The 18,271-nt window shown below is 49.0% G+C and overlaps 1 protein-coding gene across 1 annotated transcript in view; it reads right to left on the reverse strand.

Moving 5' to 3' along the window:
* Positions 1–2,768: 2,768 nt before the first annotated feature.
* Positions 2,769–18,271, reverse strand: part of LARP4B (La ribonucleoprotein domain family, member 4B) — a 99,065-nt gene continuing 83,562 nt past the window's right edge. Inside the window, exons 15-20 of the mRNA XM_011942284.1 lie at positions 15,214–15,259; positions 12,298–12,462; positions 9,533–9,657; positions 9,329–9,437; positions 7,515–7,807; positions 2,769–2,876 (exon numbers count right to left, since the gene is read on the reverse strand). Coding sequence (XP_011797674.1) covers positions 7,520–7,807; positions 9,329–9,437; positions 9,533–9,657; positions 12,298–12,462; positions 15,214–15,259 — 733 coding nt within the window. The 3' untranslated portion in view covers positions 2,769–2,876; positions 7,515–7,519. The remainder of the gene's footprint in view (positions 2,877–7,514; positions 7,808–9,328; positions 9,438–9,532; positions 9,658–12,297; positions 12,463–15,213; positions 15,260–18,271) is intronic.

The following is an 18,271-nucleotide window of genomic DNA, read 5'->3' on the forward strand; positions in this document are numbered from 1 at the left end:
AGGCAACAGGGTGCGGTCACTACCACAAAGGAACCCTCAGGCTGAGTGGAGAACAGGGACGAGATGGCCGGGCTGGACAAGGCGGAGGCAAGAGTGGGCAGGGCTCTCGGAGGGACCTGGGGAAGAACCAAGGCTGGCCCAGGATTTGGGCTTGCCTGTCTGCGAGGGGGCTGCCTGTGGAGATAGGGTTCCTGTGAGGAGCAGGAGAATCCAGGCCAGAGGGTGGGTGGTCCCGTCTGAGATATGGACTGACTGCAGGTGGCCACGCCAAGGATACAGTGAGACATGGGCTGGAGACGGAGCAGGCTGGGGCCGAGGAGCTCGAATGTACTGAGTGGACGTATTACCCCTTCTTTCTTAATGGCCCCCATTTTTTTCAGGGACCCACCTCTCCTGTCACCATGCACCTTGGGGGAGCTGACCCCACCCCCGAGCCCAGGATGACCTCACTGGCCTGAAAGCCCCTTCCCCGTGATGGTGTTTGGGTGCTAAATCTGGCCAGTAAGATGTGAAATTTGCTGGCAAATTTTTTATTCCCAAAGCTACACAAAAAGAAACTCTTGTCTCCCCACCTCCACCCCGAGGTTAAGATGTCTGGCTGCAATACCCCCACAGCTGCCATGCACTCCTGCTGCCTGCCGAGGACACTGCCACCACGGTGGCATGGCCCGGCCCGACAGCAGCATGGAGCTCTCTGCAGGGGACAGCACATTGCACCTGCTGCCGGGCCAGACTGGGGCCTCTGTGCTTCCAGGCTGATGCATTTCAGCTGGTATGGAAGGTGTGGGCCTGGAAGAAACTACCCGGTAGCAAAGTGCAGACACTGAAGAGGGCACTGCCCCCGCTGGCCTCAGGAAAGGGGAGACGCAGCAGCAGGAGAAGGTCAGCTGGGAGCTGAGAGCACCAGACGACTGAGAACTGGCAAATTACAATCCCCAGGAAGGCAAACGGAAAAAAGAAACAGAGCAGCAGGAAACAGCAAAGGGCAGATGTAATTGGTCCATACGCAACAGTTAGAAGACTGAGGCTGGCAGAGCGGATTACAAACAGCCACCACTCCGTGAGGTCCACAAGCAGCTCCCTTCAGATAGGGTACAGGCGGGCTGAAAGTCAAAGGATGAAAAACGGCACATCACACTGACAGGCGTGAGAAGGAAAGAGCTGGAATGCCTTGGTTACTATCAAAGTAAAACTTCAAAGACAATTACTACGGTCCAGGGTCCTAATGACAGATCAATCCAACAGAAGACACGGTGACCCTAAATGTGCACGCGTGGAGTACATCCCGTCAGGACCAGGGTGAGGAATAGACTGCGGCTGCCCATACTTGTAAGCTCCCCACATTTCTGCACGAGTAGCTAACGTTAGAGAGAGCCTTTCTGTACACTCACATTCTATGCAGTAAACACATAGTGAGATTCAGCTGGGAAAAGCGGCTGCTCCGGCGGAGGAAATCCTGGTCGTGGATGAAAGTGCATCTCTGTAGGCCCTCACAGGCCCACGCAGAGGCGAATGAATTTGGCTCTCTTCTGCATCTTCACCTCCCGGACGCTCACTGATCTGCCCCCGGGCCTGGTGGCTGCTGTCCCAGCTTGGTCCTGCAAGCCCCTCTGGGTGGAGCTGCTCAGCCCATGCTCCCAGGCTCATGCCTGTAGGGTGACCCAGCCTGCATCAGGATCCTCTTCATAACCTCCTGCCCTCCAGCTCCACTAGGGCAGGGCTCAGCCCCTCTGGCTGGCCTGGCATATATGCTCCAAGACATCACACACTTGGCTATGGCCTGGGCTGACACAAGTTCCGTAAGCTGGTGCACGAGGGTCTCTGGCTAAGCCACCGCATGCTTAGGCTGTGCCCTTCCTTCCTGGCCTACGGCCTCACCTGCTGTCCCTCCTCTACATGGTGGAGACACCCACACACCTTTGTCTAAGCAGACCAGCAGCTGACTTGGATCAGAAACGGCTTGTGCCCCAGCAGGCCCAGCAACACACGAGCGACACAAGAGCAACAAGCAACACACAAGCAACACACGAGCGACGAGCAACACAAGAGCGACACACAAGCGACACACAAGCAACACACGAATGAGCGACACACGAACAAGCAACACACGAACGAGCGACGCACGAGCAACACACAAGCTACACATGAGCAACGACTAACACACGAACGAGTGACACATGAGCAACACACAAGTGACACACGAGTAACGAGCGACACACGAGCAACACACGAACGAGCAACACACAAGCGACACATGAGCAACGAGCGACACACGAGCAACGAGCAACACACGAACAAGCGACACACGAGCAACACACAAGCGACACACGAGCAACACACAAGCGACACACGAACAAGCGACACACGAGCAACGAGCAACACACGACCGAGCGACACACGAGCAACACACGAATGAGCGACACAAGCAACACACAAGCAACACGAGCAACGAGTGACAAACGAGCAACACACGAACGAGCGACACGAGCAACGATCGACACACGAGCAATGAGCAACACACGTGCAACAACGAGCGACAACGCACTCCTTCAGTTGGTTCAATCCAATGCTTTAGAGGAACATGGGATTTCTGCATTATTAAAATATGTGGATATAGCAAGGAATAGAATACAACAATTTCTAAGTGTGGGGGATGGGGGCGGAATACATAAACCTTTAGGGTTGGGGTCTTGCACATCTCTAACAGCCATGAGGAGACCGAGCCCTGACTCTCTTGTGGGACCTGCTGACCTCAGCAGAGCCCTGCAGACAACCCACAGATACATGGAGGTCACTTCCATCCAGGGAGTTATGGCAGGGTTTGTTATGTGGCAATAGCAAATCAATACCTCATCCTAGTTCTTCCCAGGGCAGGGCTGTGCACAGAGAAGGCACGAAATACACTTGGAGTTAATACACATTTACCGAGTATCTGCTAATTTGCAGATGGCGTGCTAAGGACAAGGGAGAAGCTGGTGATTCCGATGGCATCATTCCTGCCCTCAGGGAGCACAGCTGATCACACTGTGATGAGTTCTATGAAGGAAATTCTCAGCAACACAGGATGCCAGGTGAGTTAGACGCTATGGTGTTAGGACAGAAAGGGAAATAAATAGGCAGTGTGGAATAGAGACCCTCCAGACCCCAGGTGGAGATCCCATGAACACGTGTGAAGTCTGCAAGGAACAGAAGCAGCACTGCAGACCAGTGGAGAGACAGTGAACTCACTGGTGATACTGGAAAAAGACACTTTCCACACGGCATAAAGTAAAATCGGGTTCCTGCCTAAGCACACACACCACACACACACGATTAGGCCCAGCTGGATTAAAGGCGCACACACACACACACTATTAACTTTATGACTCTGGAGTAGGGAAAAAACCTGAAGTCTAAGACACGCAAACAACAAAGGAGAAGATTGATAGATTTTACTACATAATAATTAAACACTGTAAAAGATACTATTCTAAATAACGTTAAGAGTTAAGACAACTGGTAGACGGAAAGAAAATATTTGTAACATATATAACAAAGGCTTAATAGCCTGAACAGATCAAGAATATCAATTCCATTAGAAAAAGAGAGTAAAAATGGGAAGATGACATGAAAAGGCAACGCACAAAGGAGGAAGGCACCAACATCTGAATCAGTCCCCCATCCACTCGGTGCCTGGCACAGGAGGGGCCCTGCCTCCCGCCAGCCTCTTCCTAGTGCAGACATCACTGCTGCCTAAGGATGAGTCAGTCCATCACCACGAGGACCCAACGTCAGCTCCAAACGGCTTTATGGACACAGCTTTGGAGAGAGTGCCATTGTAACAAAATCCAAGTCCTGATACAGGAACATCTATTTTTGCAGTCAGTCTTGGCAGTCATGGTAGCGACCCTCTCCCCATGAGCACCTGGTGTTAATGCTCACTTGGAACCCCTAAAACACAAAGGGTGAGCCCCGTGTGCTGCAGCCAGCCCCCACGTGGGTGAGGAGCCTTTAGGATCCAACGAGGCCCATGTCTCTTTCTCATGCACACTTACGGGAACAGACAAAAAACTATGTTTAGAAAAGATGCATTCTTGAAGAAATTTTAATTTAAAAAAAATCAAAAGAAAAATTGAACAGTGCCTAAATCTTTATTTTCATAACCTACATTTTTTTTTTTTCAAATTAGACAGTTTTACACTGAATGACACCAAAGGAAACTTAAATTACCAATAGTTTACATGTAAGCTTGATTCCAGTCTTAATGAAAAGAAGCAGAACAAAACGAAACCCTCAAGGAGCGTCCACACGGCCCCCACACCGTGAACTGCCGGCAGCCAGTGCCCTCGCCTCGATTGTCTGCAGCCCGGCAGTGGGCCGCGAGGCACACAAGTCACAACTACAGCTCGTCAGCGGGGCACGCAGACAGGCATGCACCACCGCTACCCGTCGCCCGGATACACTGAACCGGCTGTGAAGCCTGAACTGCAGAGATCCTAATACAGCAATGCAGGACGTTTGCTGTCACCCGCCAGTGACAGCCGGTGATGTGATGACAGGAGGGCCTGGGTGGAAATGGCAAGACACTCACTCTCAGAGAACGACGACTCCACTTGAAATTCATGTCGGGTGCAACGGGGCCAGGTTTTTATTCTTCTATTTCAAAATGATAAGCATCGTCACATGATTTTACAAGTTAAAATGCCATTTGTCGCTGCTGCATCTCGGATTCTATGACCTGAGATACTGCTGGGGGTAAAGGAGGGTGTTAACTTAAAAAAAAAGCATGAAAGCCACTCTCATCACTGTATGTGACACAGTCCAGTCGGCGTGGACCGCCACAGCTTCCCATTATGATAACTCTCATTTTCTTCTGAGTGGACACTTTCAAAATAGCATCAGGGGTTTCTGGACATTATATAGCTATCTGTGTTTCACCTTTGTTTAATTAAAAAGGATGCTATAAAAATCGCATCCGAGTAAGGTTTCTGCTCTTGATGCAAAAGACTGCTGCTGGCTAGGCAGTAACTACAGTGTATTGACCGGATGGCAGCAGAGCCCTCCAGTGGCGACTGGCTACCGCACGCGCTGCCCTCTTCACACAGCTGTTGAGCTCACACTTCAGCCAACAAACAAAGTGAAGGACTAAGCTGGCTCGAACCACACACACACACTGCGCTGCAATGCTCACACCTCGGGGGAAAGGACTTCTCATCATTAAAAACCAAGGACTCACTGGCGGAGGGGCAGGCCTTGTGATTTGGGAATGGCTGATGGCGCCCCTGGTCCTGCTGCAGCAAGGATGCACCTCGTAGGCCAGGCCTTGGGGTTGCCTCCCAGCTTTTAGAATATTGAGAGTTTGGGTTTCAGAGATCAATTACTTCTGATTTTTCTTTTCTTTTTTTTTTGGTCAGTGAACTGACAACTACAAAAAAATAAATCCCCATGTTTCTTTAAAATGCATTTGAAAAACACTAGCCCTGTGGCTGTTTCTCTGTATTTGAATAATGGCAACTGCTTTAAAGGAAATGGTCAAAAATGTCAGGCATGTTTCCTCTGGCAGGTAAACCATGCTTAGCTGCACGTGATTTTAATCAGATTACTTTCACCTCCACTTACGATCCTGCCAGTTTTTGCTCTCTACATACTTTAAAACTCTTTCACTTTAGGTATGATTAGTATGCATTTACATACATTTTAAAAGAGTATGAAAACATCTGGAGGCTTTTAATAAGACTTTCCAATTCCCTTTTGCAGCAAAGAGGCAGAATCAGTTCAACACACCGATGTAAGAGAAAAAAGAAGATCTCAACAAATCAAAATAATATTCAAACCACAACATTTAGTTTATCTACATCCAGCTCAACAGCAACATTTATAATATATCAATAATTTGTATCAGAATTTTCTCTGTAGGTACCTTTTTCATATGTTCTGATTATTTACAACTGTACAAGCGAAGCACACTCCCGAGTGCACGTATTTAATACAGTATTGACTATTTGCATTTACAGGATTTCCCAACATTCTGAAAAAAGATCAACTGTTGAAGATCTTTAAGGTATATTACAAAAACTACTGCTAGCTCTTGTACTACACTATGCTTACTCAGTAAAACCAGCGACAGGAGATCCACACAGTAACTGAGTAACTCTGACCCACTCACGCCAACCCAGGGCCGGGCTCCATGGACTCTAAGCTGTCTTATACAAAAGTTAAGGCAAAGTCATTTTCAAGTTTAAATAAAATTCAAGTCTTTAAATATTGGATGGAAATAATTTTTTCTTAAAAAAAACCCTCAGTCTTGTTAAATAACATTTTGTGGAATAAAGTGTATGGTTACATTTAGCAGGAAATATTCTTATTTTAATGTCTGCTGCTTAGAATACTTAAAGAAAAATTTGAGGCATTTTAAAACAAAATAATTTATATTTAACTTTATTATAAACTTGCTAACTTTAGTGCATCCTTGTTCTTCAGAAGTGCAGCACTTCTGGAAGTGAATCAATGAGGCCCTCGTCTTGGAGGTAAAAGAGCAGGAACTTTATCCTCCACCAGCCAAAGAGGGGGAAAAACCACAAACACCATTCTCTCACAATTACGTAACTCTTAAATCCATGTGCTGATGCAGAGGTACGGGAAGATGTCCACACAGAGCTGAAGACGTGGACTCTCTCCAACCAGAGTGCTGGGGAACATGGACAGAAATGTGCACAGAGCAGGGCCGGGGCCGTCAGCTCACAGGGGTCAAAACAACATCGTGGAACAACTTCTGGTAACATGTCAGTGGGCAACCAAGTGTATGTTTTCATTTCGGTTCTATTCACAATGTGCTTTGAATTTATATTACATAATAGCCACTTGAAACTGGAGTGAGAAGCTGGTTACTTGCTTGCAGTGCATCAGAACCAAGGTTTCAGGTCTCTCTGGGGTGGCCGCTGCAGGTTCACTCTGCCCAGGAGATCAAAAAGGACGCGCTCTCTACATTCTTAAATGCCAGAGTCCCCCACCAACGGCTTAGGTAGAAGCACAGCTCCCACATCAGTGCTGTTGCCCTGGCACGGCCAGCACTGCCTCTATGAGGCCACACCTGCCTCTGCCAAGGCCACTGGCCCTCATTCTTCTGCGGGGACATTCTAGAGATATGCACTTGCAGACCGGTTACTAAAAAAAAAAAAAAAGTAGCAGAGTTCCCTTAATTTAGAAAAACTCACTATATATAGCTTGCATTCAGAGCCACATGGAGGCTTAATAAAAAATACCAATTTGTTAGGATAAATGCTTTCTTTATCTTGGAAAAAAAAATCAGACTTATGCATCACCTCCAGTTAAGCACCAACCTAAAATAAGGTTTGTATTAATTAAATCCTGAAAAATCGATTTTTTTTCAAGAGGGGGAGAATCCAACTCACAGAAGAAAACCAGCTTGAGGATCCCACAGGCCTCAGACACTGCAAGCTCCTAACCAGCGGCTCGCCTCGCACTGAGTGTCGTTTGTGGTGAACACAGCGCTCTGCGACCCCTCCCAGACGTACGGTTTTCACTGAGGAGACTTGGGGGGAGTGCTCTGCTCTCGGCTGAGACGCTTCCCCAAGGCCGAGGGCGAGGGCCGGCCCCCGGCCGGCCGCCTCTGGTCTCTGGGGGCTCCAGGTGTGGACTTGAGGGCTGGGGGCTCCCGGTATCTCTCCGCGGGCTCTGCTAGCTTCTTTTCCTCCTTCCCACAACCAACAGTGTTTGGCTTTTGTTCTTTTTGGGGTTGCAATGGGGAAGAAGGAGGCTCTTTACTTGTTCTCTGACAAATCTCTGCGTAGCTGGGCTTTCGCAATTCCTGGAAACAGACAATCCTGGGTTACCTGTGTGAAATGGTGTCTCCAGGGACAAGACAGGTAATCAAGTTCACTTAAAAGAGTTTTCAACTATAACTAAGTTTCCATCTTCACTAGTGTTTTTAACTTTTAAAAAGTTTATGAAATCTAATGATTTAGTTTCCCCTGCCGTGTAACACTCCCTCTGTGCCACTGTAGTAATGGATAAAACTAGAAAAGGCGTGAGGGAGAAGAGAGCTGACTGAACGCCATCCCCACCCAGCCCTCAGCCTGCTTGGGCAATGCGGAAGCCCAGGAGGAGTCCGGATGCTGCCTGCGCTCACTCCGCCACATCGGGACAACAGAAGGGTGTCCCAGGTGCCCACGGCGGGCAAAGGACCCTCACACAGTACTCAACCCTGAAAGGCAAACTCCAGACACAGTCTTTATTTAAATAAAAATGTTTTGCACATTTCAAACTACAAAGGACTGGAAATGTGTAAGAATGATGAAGACAGCTAAAATCTTCAAAGAAATGTGTAATAGGGTTTTCAGATAAGTGGAAGCATAAAGGCTAAACAACAGAAAAGTAAAGTATTTCCCTTAGCTTTTTTTTTTTTTTTTTTTTTTTTAGAGACACAGTCTCACTCTGTCACCCAGACTGGAGTGCAGTGGCGCAGTCTCAGCTCACTGCAACCTCTGCCTTCCAGGTTCAAGTGATTCTCCTGACTCAGTCTCCCGAGTAGCTGGGACTACAGGTGCCCACCACCAAACCTAGCTAATTTTTTGTATTTTTAGTAGAGACGGGGTTTCACCATGTTGGCCAGGACGGTCTTGATCTCCTGACCTCATGATCTGCCTACCTCGGCCTCCCAACGTGCTGGGATTACAGGCTTGAGCCACCGCACCTGGCCTCTCCTTTTATTATTATTATTGAAAGTATTAATTTTAACCTATATAAAAATCCTTTTTTAGACTCAGCCCAGGGGACAGTAAGGGATTAAACTCCCAAATTCAAGTAAAAAGCTCACCCAAGATCAAACTACAGAGGCCACAACTCAGAATAAGAGAGGCCACGGTTCACCCAGTAGGGAAAACAGCAGAAAGAAGTCACTGGGGTTCAGGCCTGCTGGGCCCACAGGGGTTGGAGGCTGGTGGGGCCATCATCTTGCTCTTCCTGTCTCTTCATCAGACACATGATGCACACGCACGCAAACACACACACGCGTGTGAAGTGCTGAAATGATCCTAAAGTCTATGGAGAAACAGGAGCTGGTGTCCTGTTACTACTCAAGAAACCTCTACTGACCAGCACTGAAATAAAAGGACTACATGGTGGTCCGAGAAAGAACTAGAGTAGTTAGTGGAAAATTATTAGCAAATATTAAGCATATTTTGTACAGAAAACACAACACAGACAGACGCAAATAAAAACCCACCAAATTAGATGTGATTAAAAAACGAGCAGGTGCAGGAGTGCGCAGCGTCTGTTCACACCAGAGCCTCGCGGCTGTCGTGCAGGAAGGCAGGCACGAGGTACGTACCGTGGCGGCTCCGTTCACCTGCACCGATTTACATGCGGTCGCAGTGAGGGCGGGAGGAAGTCTGTCCACACTGTGGGCTTCCCTCTGTTTCTCCGCCACCTTGGGATCACTGTAAAAATGCCACCCAATATGTGAATCTCAAGCAACATCACAGGCCATTCAAGTCAGTAAACACCAAGGCGCTGGGAGAACTCCAATACTCACTCAGGTAAATGAGCTGGGGAGGGGGATCGCTCGTATGTTGCTGATACAGCACAAGAAGCCGGCACCGAGGGCTCTCTGGAGACCACTACAGGAAGGGTGTTCACACTTGCATCTGCACTGAGGGTCTGAAACAGGGTCAGGAGTGTTCATCAGAATCCTGCTGGCACTAAGCGGAGCTGGTACCAATATCCGTTCACCCCACCCGTGAACAGCCTTGGGAGAGCGGCACAAGGACACAGGGGAGAAGGGTCTTCTCCAGCAAAAATGTTGCAAAGAGCCCAGGACTCTCCTCTGCCCCACACAAGCGCCCACCCTTCTCTTTCTCGGCAAATGCTCCATTGTTCTTACATCACAAGCCTAATCTCCTCTCCCGCAACGATGATCTGCAAGCTTATTTCTTAACTGAACAGGCATCCAACACATCTCACCCACCTGGCACTTTGGGCCCAGCATGGCATGGCACAACAGTACACGCACATCTGCTGAGTGTCGAATCCTAACACAGTTCAACACAACTCATTCACACAGCTGAGAAAAAAACAATCGGCACCTCCACACCTGTATAAATGTGAGCTCCCAGCCCTCTCTGAATTCACAACCCCAGGAAGGTGTGCGAATGCCCCCATCTCAACAGGTGAGGAAACTGAGGCCCGATATCTCAAAGTTAATTCGTCCAAGGCCAGGAAGCTAAGGACGGAGTGAAACTTACTCCTTCCTTACTCCAGCCAGGGACCCCTGGGCAGTGGCTATTTCATGTGTGCTTAATGTTATGCATGTGGGATGTAACGATACACTTGTCATGCAACTTAAAAAAGGCAGGAGGGCAGGTGATCGTCACACTTCTGCCCTTAGATGAAGGCTGACGACAGACTGAGAGCCCTTCCAGCCTGAGAACCAGAATCTGCTGCGACTCCTATGCTCAACCAGCAGGAATCCTGCTTGGTGGAAACAGGATGGCAAAGGACTCCTTTTGTAAAAGCGCATTTTAAATTCACGGTAGGGGCCAGGTGCGGTGGCTCACACCTATAATCCCAGCATTTTGGGACGCTGAGGTGGACAGATTACCTGAGGTCAGGGGTTTGAGACCAGCCTGGCCAACATGGTGAAACCCCATCTCTACTAATAATACAAAATTAGTCAGATATGGTGGTGCATGCCCGTAGTCCCAGCTACTCGGGAGGCTGAGGCGAGGCAGGCGAATCACTTGAACCTGGGAGGCAGAGGCTGCAGTGAGCCAAGGTCATGCCACTGTACTCCAGCCTCGGCGACAGAGCAAGACTCCATCTTAAATTAACAAATTAATCCATTCATTCAGGTTATGTTCAGTCCCAATGCAAATGAAATGCAGATCCACAACTACAGGCATGAAGCAAGTCAGAGTGACCATCACGAGCTCCATGTCAACAGGGGAAGCGCTGAACCCCATCATTTCTGGAGCCTCCAACCCACTTTGAAACCCAAGGGCCATGCTGTTCACTCAAGAAGCTCCTGAGAAGCAGCAATGGAGCCCACCACACCTGGGTGGCGGCATGAGGCTCAGGGTCAGGCTTTTCAAAGCAGCAATTCATTCTTCAAGAGAAACCTTACACAGAAACTCAAATTGGGCACAGCAGTAGCTGCTGTTTCTGAGGCAAGATTGGAGACCTGCCTCTTCTCCTTCACTCAATACCAAGGGAAGAGTAGGCCACAGTTGGAAAACTAGATCTTTAAAGTGCATTTCTTCTCAAGGCACTAATACCTCAGAAATGATGGTGTGGAAATTTAAGGCTGTGTTGACAACCCTGGAATGTACTCAGTCTCCAAGGTTGAACACAGGGGCATGATCATCTACCAATATACAAAGGACTAGACACGTCACCTGGCTTTTAGTGTAAAGATGCTGCATCAAAATCCACCTTAAATTCTGCCCAAGGAACTGAGGAACTGTTCTATCCAATGCAGTGCCTTCCCGAAAGCCTGGGGGAAGAGACACTGACTCTGCAGACCTGGGTGAGGGAGCAGGCGGCATGGTCACATGGCGTGGAATAGACACGCGGTGGCTCTGGGGCACAGCCGGGGAAAGGGCCCCGGCACAGGGCACACGAGCAACCAGGAGTGCTCAGCAGGCTCTTCCTGGGCTCTTCCGATGCACAGTAGGTAACTGGGCAGAAAACTTTCTCTGCACTTCCCAGAGCCTTCCAGCGTCAGGTTGTCCCACCTCCACCTCGCTAAGCACGTTAGAGGCCAGAGTGCTGGGCTGAGTGTCCTCTGGCAACTGCAGCTCTGGATGACTCCTGGGATGATGCTCACTGCAGCCGAGGGGGCACCTCGTGGGGCAGCCCAGACCTCACCAGAAGCCACCCATACTACAGTGAGGTTCTCCCAGGCTTCTTGCTCCTTGTCTCATGTAGATTACTACACATTTTACTTATTTCCAATGTTATTCAGTTCTTCTATTTCATTCTGTTGTTTTGTAAAATAAAGGCAGGTCTGAACAACAGTGACAATGCAATCTAAGTTTCTGGGCGAGAGAAAGGGTGTGTATAGCCTATCATTGCACAGGTTTCTACCTCTGACTTCATCAGACAGCCAGGTTAAGGAAAAGGCCCAGTCCTGGGTTCAAGGCTGGCCTTACTCCAAATCTGTGTGACCTCTGCAATCACATGGCCTCCAAGCCTCTCTTGAGCTTAAAAACAAACACATATAAAGAGCTTCGCAAAGCGCCTGACACGGAACCCGTACCTAGACATTGCGGGCAACTCTCAGACGTGCCATGTATCCCTTACCCTTTCTTTGGATGGTCCTATTATCAAGCTAGATAGCCTGTTTTCAAACAAGTCCTCTGTCTTCAAATTGCCCGCAGCTCCAGGTAATGGAGGGAAGTTGGACAGCCCCAGCTCGAAGCTTGGTGACGGAGGCTTTGGTGGCGTCGGAGACTGTGTCTGGCTGCTCTGCAACAGAATGACATCCCAGGGTCACGGTGTGGAGAGAGAAGGCCAAGCATCTTCTCATTTCCACACCCGTCCAGAAAATATCTGTAGAAACAAGCAGATCATTCAACCCAGACAAGGGCTTCTTCACCCAATCGAAGCAACTTCAACCATCTAGAGCAGAGCTTTAAAACTGCAATCTCAAGGATGCTGCTGTCCAAGAGACGTGTCACCAAGGACACAGTGAGGCTAAGGTGCCATCCAAAGAGCCGTCCAGCCATGGCTGCCAGCACTCACAAACAGCAGGGGCAGCTGAAGGCAAGGGAGGCGCCCTGGAGTGATGGAAAGCAGGACAGCCTGAGTCTAGACATGAAACTTTCCCACTTTCAGACAAGTGTTGTGCTATTACAGCAGAGTTTCTAATGTAAGTCACAAAGAAAACTGTGAACAATATATGACACTCTCCACAACCTGTGTAAGAAATTTTACACACGTGCATCAAAAAAGTGGTTTAATAAAAGGGTAGAGGGCTTGAATTCTCTGAAAATAAACTTAATGAAAGTTATATTTTTTAATAATTAAAAACACAGTATTTGATAACAAATTCTAATCAGATTCTTTGACTTCAAGAAAGCAAACTCAGTATAAGAAGAGAGTGTACTTTGTAAGCCCAAATCTCAGGAGAAAGGCGGTAATACCTTTTATTGGAAAATGATCTACCAACCCGCTTTAACAAGCTGGCAGTCATTTTGCGAGTACGCAGCTCCTCGGCTGAAGGCCACATGGCAGAGAATGGGGAAATGAGTGTATATTTAGTTTAGAAATGAGTCTATATTTACTAAAGAATACAAGTATTTTTAGTTGAAACAATGAGCTACTTTGACCAGGAAGCAAAACTCTCATGGGATTCACCTAACTTGAGAGTGCCAATGTTTCTCCAAAATTTATACACAGGAAGGTGAATCCCTGCATCAGTAGATTCCAGAGAAAATATGTCAGAAGTGAAAGCAGGTCAAAGAATGAAAATGAATTCAGGCTGACACAAATCCCAGTCTGTGACACAAACCCCAGTACAGCCTGTGTCGGGCATTCCACTTGCTTCTCTGCTCCATGGGACAGGTGCCTAATTTTAGCTTAGCTTTTCCCAGTTAGGTGTCCTTGGCAGTAAGCGTGTTACCTACTAAGCAGCTGGCTGTTGTACGCTCCCTATAACCTAGTATTGTGAACAAGATGCTCGAAATAATCCTGCAAAGCTCTAAGTTACACATGGCCACTGTGATGGCAAAGCGGTTTTAAATATCTGCACGTTTCTGAGGTGAACACAGCTTTTCAGAAGATGAGCATCATTAGAGAGACAGCCTTCCCAAAAAACATATTTAAATTTCAACTCGTAGAAGCAAAAGAGGCAGGCAACAACTGCCCAGATGTTGGAGTTACAAAATGACATCATCAACAGATGGGACTTGACTTGGAAGGCAGTGTTAAAATTCTCTAGGATCTGAGCGCCCCGCCCCTGGGTGAGGTCTGAGTACTGCTCAGGTCCCATGGGCGTGGTTAGGCCCGAGGCTCACACACTCTTACAGAAAAAGAATCTGGACCTTTCTGAGGTCCTGAGAGCAAGTACGTAAATTGGGCGTACGCTCTGTAATCAGTACAACACTGGGCCACAAGCCGAAGCTTCTAAGCAGGTCACAGTCATGAAAACACGCATCAGGAAAGCACGGCAAAACGTAACGGAACAGAAATGGGGGGGAACCATCACAGCAGGCACAGCAGTGCCCCACGTTGAAATGCTTGCCTTGTTAGTCCAAATGGTTACAGGAATTCACTAATTCCAAATGGAACTAACCGATAAAAACTGCCTTATCAACTAGTTAAACAAAAACTAGACTAAGCCGACCTTATGAAAGGCAGAATTTCTGAGTTCTAAACAGAGATTGCATCTTTTGTGATGAGAAAGCACCTGTGTGATGGCTGGAGGGGCTGGGCCAGGATTTGTCCAGGTCTTCTCCAGCACTCCTTGTACGGAATTCCACATCGGCAAGCCCGTGGAGGCGTCCCTCCCATCTTTGTGGGTACTGCTAACTGCCACCGTGCCGTCCCACCACTGGTTCATGGGTACTAACTGCCACCGTGCCGTCCCACCACTGGCTGTGGAGAAGTCCATGCCAACCTCCACTAAAGACCAGCACAAACATTTTCCACAGGAGAAACTGTTTAATCAACCCAAGAAAAATCACCATGTCTCATGTACTTACCGCCACAAAAACCTATCACTTATGTTTGGGTCTGTCCTGCCAGTAACTTACAGCAGAAGGAGATAATGCTTTCTACACAGCAGGAGAGTATTCTAAAGTTTTGAAGGAAAAACACCAACAAACAAATTGCTCTGTGGAAGACGCTTACTCTGCTCGTTGAAATGAATGGCTTAGTCATTTCAGACTCTTCAGTACAGCTGCCACACAGAAGAGCTCACGTGCACACCCGTGTGCAGGCTGCAGTGCGTGCGACAGCAAGCTCCTGGCCATGCCTATGCCACAGCACACACGCCTGTGCACGATGGAGTCCCGTGCAGCACATGGCTATTTCCAAAACCTCTACAATTGCTTCCTCCTAGGCCAGCCAGGGTGTCAGTTATTACTTAGCGGATTTCAGGTTACAAGTCTTTTGAAATGCTCATTTTTGTGTCTTAACCTTAATCCATTTAATTAAATCTCAGGTTTGGTATAAATTAGATTTAAATGTCAAGAGGCATATGCTTTATGTACTCACTGTAAACTTCTCCTCCCTTTTCTTCCGGTAGCCAAAGGAATTCTTCCTAGGAGTGGAAAGTGAAAGACTGTTATTTTTTTCCCACTTGGAGAATTTATTGTTGAGCACGTTTGCACTCACATAAGCAAAGTACACATCAACTCAGTCTTCATCACTTTAAAACCTTTCAAAGATGACTTTCAATTCTAGAATCCCAACTCTAAGAAGCATACGCAGAGCAACACAAAGTTTACAGCAAGGGACTGACGCGGAAGTCCAGGCAAGTGACAGAGAAAGGAAGAAAACAGTGACTAAAACCACCTCCCTGGTGCCTCCTTGGGAGGTCTGTTGAGAAGTCGGTACTGAAGATCCCCTGGGTCGAAATGACAAGACACATAAAATCTGAGACTGAGCTCCATCAGTGAGTTGTTTAAAATGGTGGTGAGAAGGCCGGGCGCGGTGGCTCAAGCCTGTAATCCCAGCACTTTGGGAGGCCGAGACAGGCGGATCACGAGGTCAGGAGATCGAGACCATCCTGGCTAACACGGTGAAACCCCGTCTCTACTAAAAATACAAAAAAAAACTAGCCGGGCGAGGTGGCGGGCGCCTGTAGTCCCAGCTACTCCGGAGGCTGAGGCAGGAGAATGGCGTAAACCCGGGAGGCGGAGCTTGCAGTGAGCTGAGATCTGGCCACTTCACTCCAGTCCAGGCGACAGAGCGAGACTCCGCCTCAAAAAAAAAAAAAAAAAAAAAAATGGTGGTGAGAATCTTCCCGGTGCAGATTTGCTTTACATCAGACTTAAAAGATCTCAAATACTCCGTCCCATTCCTTCCTCTGCCCTCTCAGCTTCCTCCACTACTGCCTCAATGGCGGACCTCTTCCCACAAAAAACACACAAGGACCTCTGTGCCCCAAAGACTTCCTGTCCTCGCCTGCCAGCCTCAGGAACCACGATCTGGAGCCCCTGCAGGCAGTAAGGCCATGCCACACACTCAGCAGATAACCACAAGACACACACTGATTAAGTGGTGACTTCACGTAGAGACCTGGGACACTAGGATGGCCAAGACACTCCCATTTCCTTGGACAGGCTTCTGTGGTCTAACAAGTCACATGACACACATGAATCTCAATTTATAATTTAATGGAATGCAAAGACTCCCCCAAGAGCCTTGCATTACACAACCTAGAAAGGAGTTAAGACATAGTGTTGACTAATTCCTTCATTCAGAGAAAACCAAAAAGTAGTCTTGCCTAAGATGGCCTAACGTTGGAACACTCCGTGGAACCATGGGCCAGCCCCTCTAAGGGAGGGATGGCACAAACCTTTAGGATTCTGCAGCAAATCCCTATTATCTCCTACAGAAAACTTCCTGGAAATAGCTCCTGGCTTTCTCCTGGGGCCTTGCGGAGACTGCAAGCCAGACTATGGGACATGGGTGAGTACTGAGCCACAGGTGGGGCACGAGTCCTGACAACCCACCCTCCTGCAAGAACAGGGGGCTTGGTGCTCCTTGTCCCGGATCTCTGCCTGGGGCCTCACAGGGAGACAGGGTTCTGGGCCTACATCATGGACAGCCATCCCAACACACACCTGGCTCGGCACCACTCCCTAATAGGCGGTGCTCCCGAAATCCAGGGAGCTGAACGTCCACTCTGCAGTGCCACGATTCAGAACTGGTGGAAAGGTGGGGCTACGATGGCTCATGAGCAGAGCTAGGAATGCAACCGGATGAGAGTCCGGAGTGGGACAGGACTCAACTGGCCCCGGGGACCTGGGAGGGGTGTGAGATGGATGGTGCCAGCACCTGCTTGCCCAGAGGCACTGCCCTGAGTGAGGGAGGAGGACATCCTGCAGGGCTCGGCACAGGGCATCCCCCCGCCAAGGGCAGCCTGCTCGTCACTACTGGCTGGGACACAGGGGCACCCATCCCTTGGAACACAGTGGTGTCCAGGACACAGACCTGCCTGCCATGGAGTCCCATCCCAGTCACCATCAGTGGGCCCAGTCAACACTCCCTACACGCTCACTGGGCTCCACGTAACCCGTGTCAGACCCAGAAGCCCACCTGCAGCTGCAGAACATGTCAGTGCCCATCATGCAGAGAGCAGGCTGGCCGCGCCAAGGCTCACCGACAGGGCCATGGCGGGTTCCAGCTCACAAGGGGTAGCAAGGGACCCAGGGTGGTCCCACACCACAGAAACACCACTGTGACACCCGTGACTCTGAATGCGGTGGTGTGAAGAGACCCTGAAGAGGTGTGCTCCCCCAAATAACCCTAACAGTAGCTCCGCCAAGGCAGCCACCTGGCACCTGGGGCTCCTCATGCCATTCAACCCGGCTGGGCTGTGCCCTGCCATGGCCGCCATGCAAGGGTAGGGACGTGTGTCTGGACTCCGGTAAGGGGTTCTCCAGGGTATCGTAGCACTTTGGCCCAATAGAGAAAGTTAATGGAAACAAAACAAACCCTCCCAAAAAGAGGAGGTGGAGGCATGGCTGCTGTGGATCAGGTTCTCAGGGCAAGCAAGGCCTGGAGCACTCCCTGCGAAACAGAACAAGCTCTTTCTCAATACAGAGGGAAGGAGGAGGTTATGAAGGTCAGCTCTGGCTTCAGGACCGGTTGCAGAAACAGGCTGCAGGAGCTGCATGCACTTTCCCCGCCCATTGTGCCCATGCTGGTGTACGCTTCCTAAACCACTCCCTGCTGCAGTGCTCAGGTTTCAGGTGGGAGGACAGTTGTCCTCCCTTGGTGGGGAGACAGAGGGTCTCCATTGGTGCAAAATCTGCATCTGTTAGGCAAAAGCATAAACTTGTTACCACTGCAGCATTTGCAAGTTCAAGTACTGTTGAAGGGTATCCTGGGCAGAACACACTCATTAGCAAGCGCTGGACTCTCAGCTTCAAAGCCACCTGTATACACTGTGTGAGGGAGCTGGAATTCAGCTAGCCCCACTTTCATTTGCCAGGAAGCTTCTTGTGACGCTCATATGAACAGGGCACACTGAAGGGCACAGGAGGCTGAGGCCGGGGTCTTGTCCATCCAATCTGCCTCCTTCCACACCATGCCCACAACTGAT

Source organism: Colobus angolensis, unplaced genomic scaffold, assembly GCF_000951035.1.
Source record: "Colobus angolensis palliatus isolate OR3802 unplaced genomic scaffold, Cang.pa_1.0 Scaffold209, whole genome shotgun sequence".
Lineage (NCBI taxonomy): Eukaryota > Metazoa > Chordata > Mammalia > Primates > Cercopithecidae > Colobus > Colobus angolensis.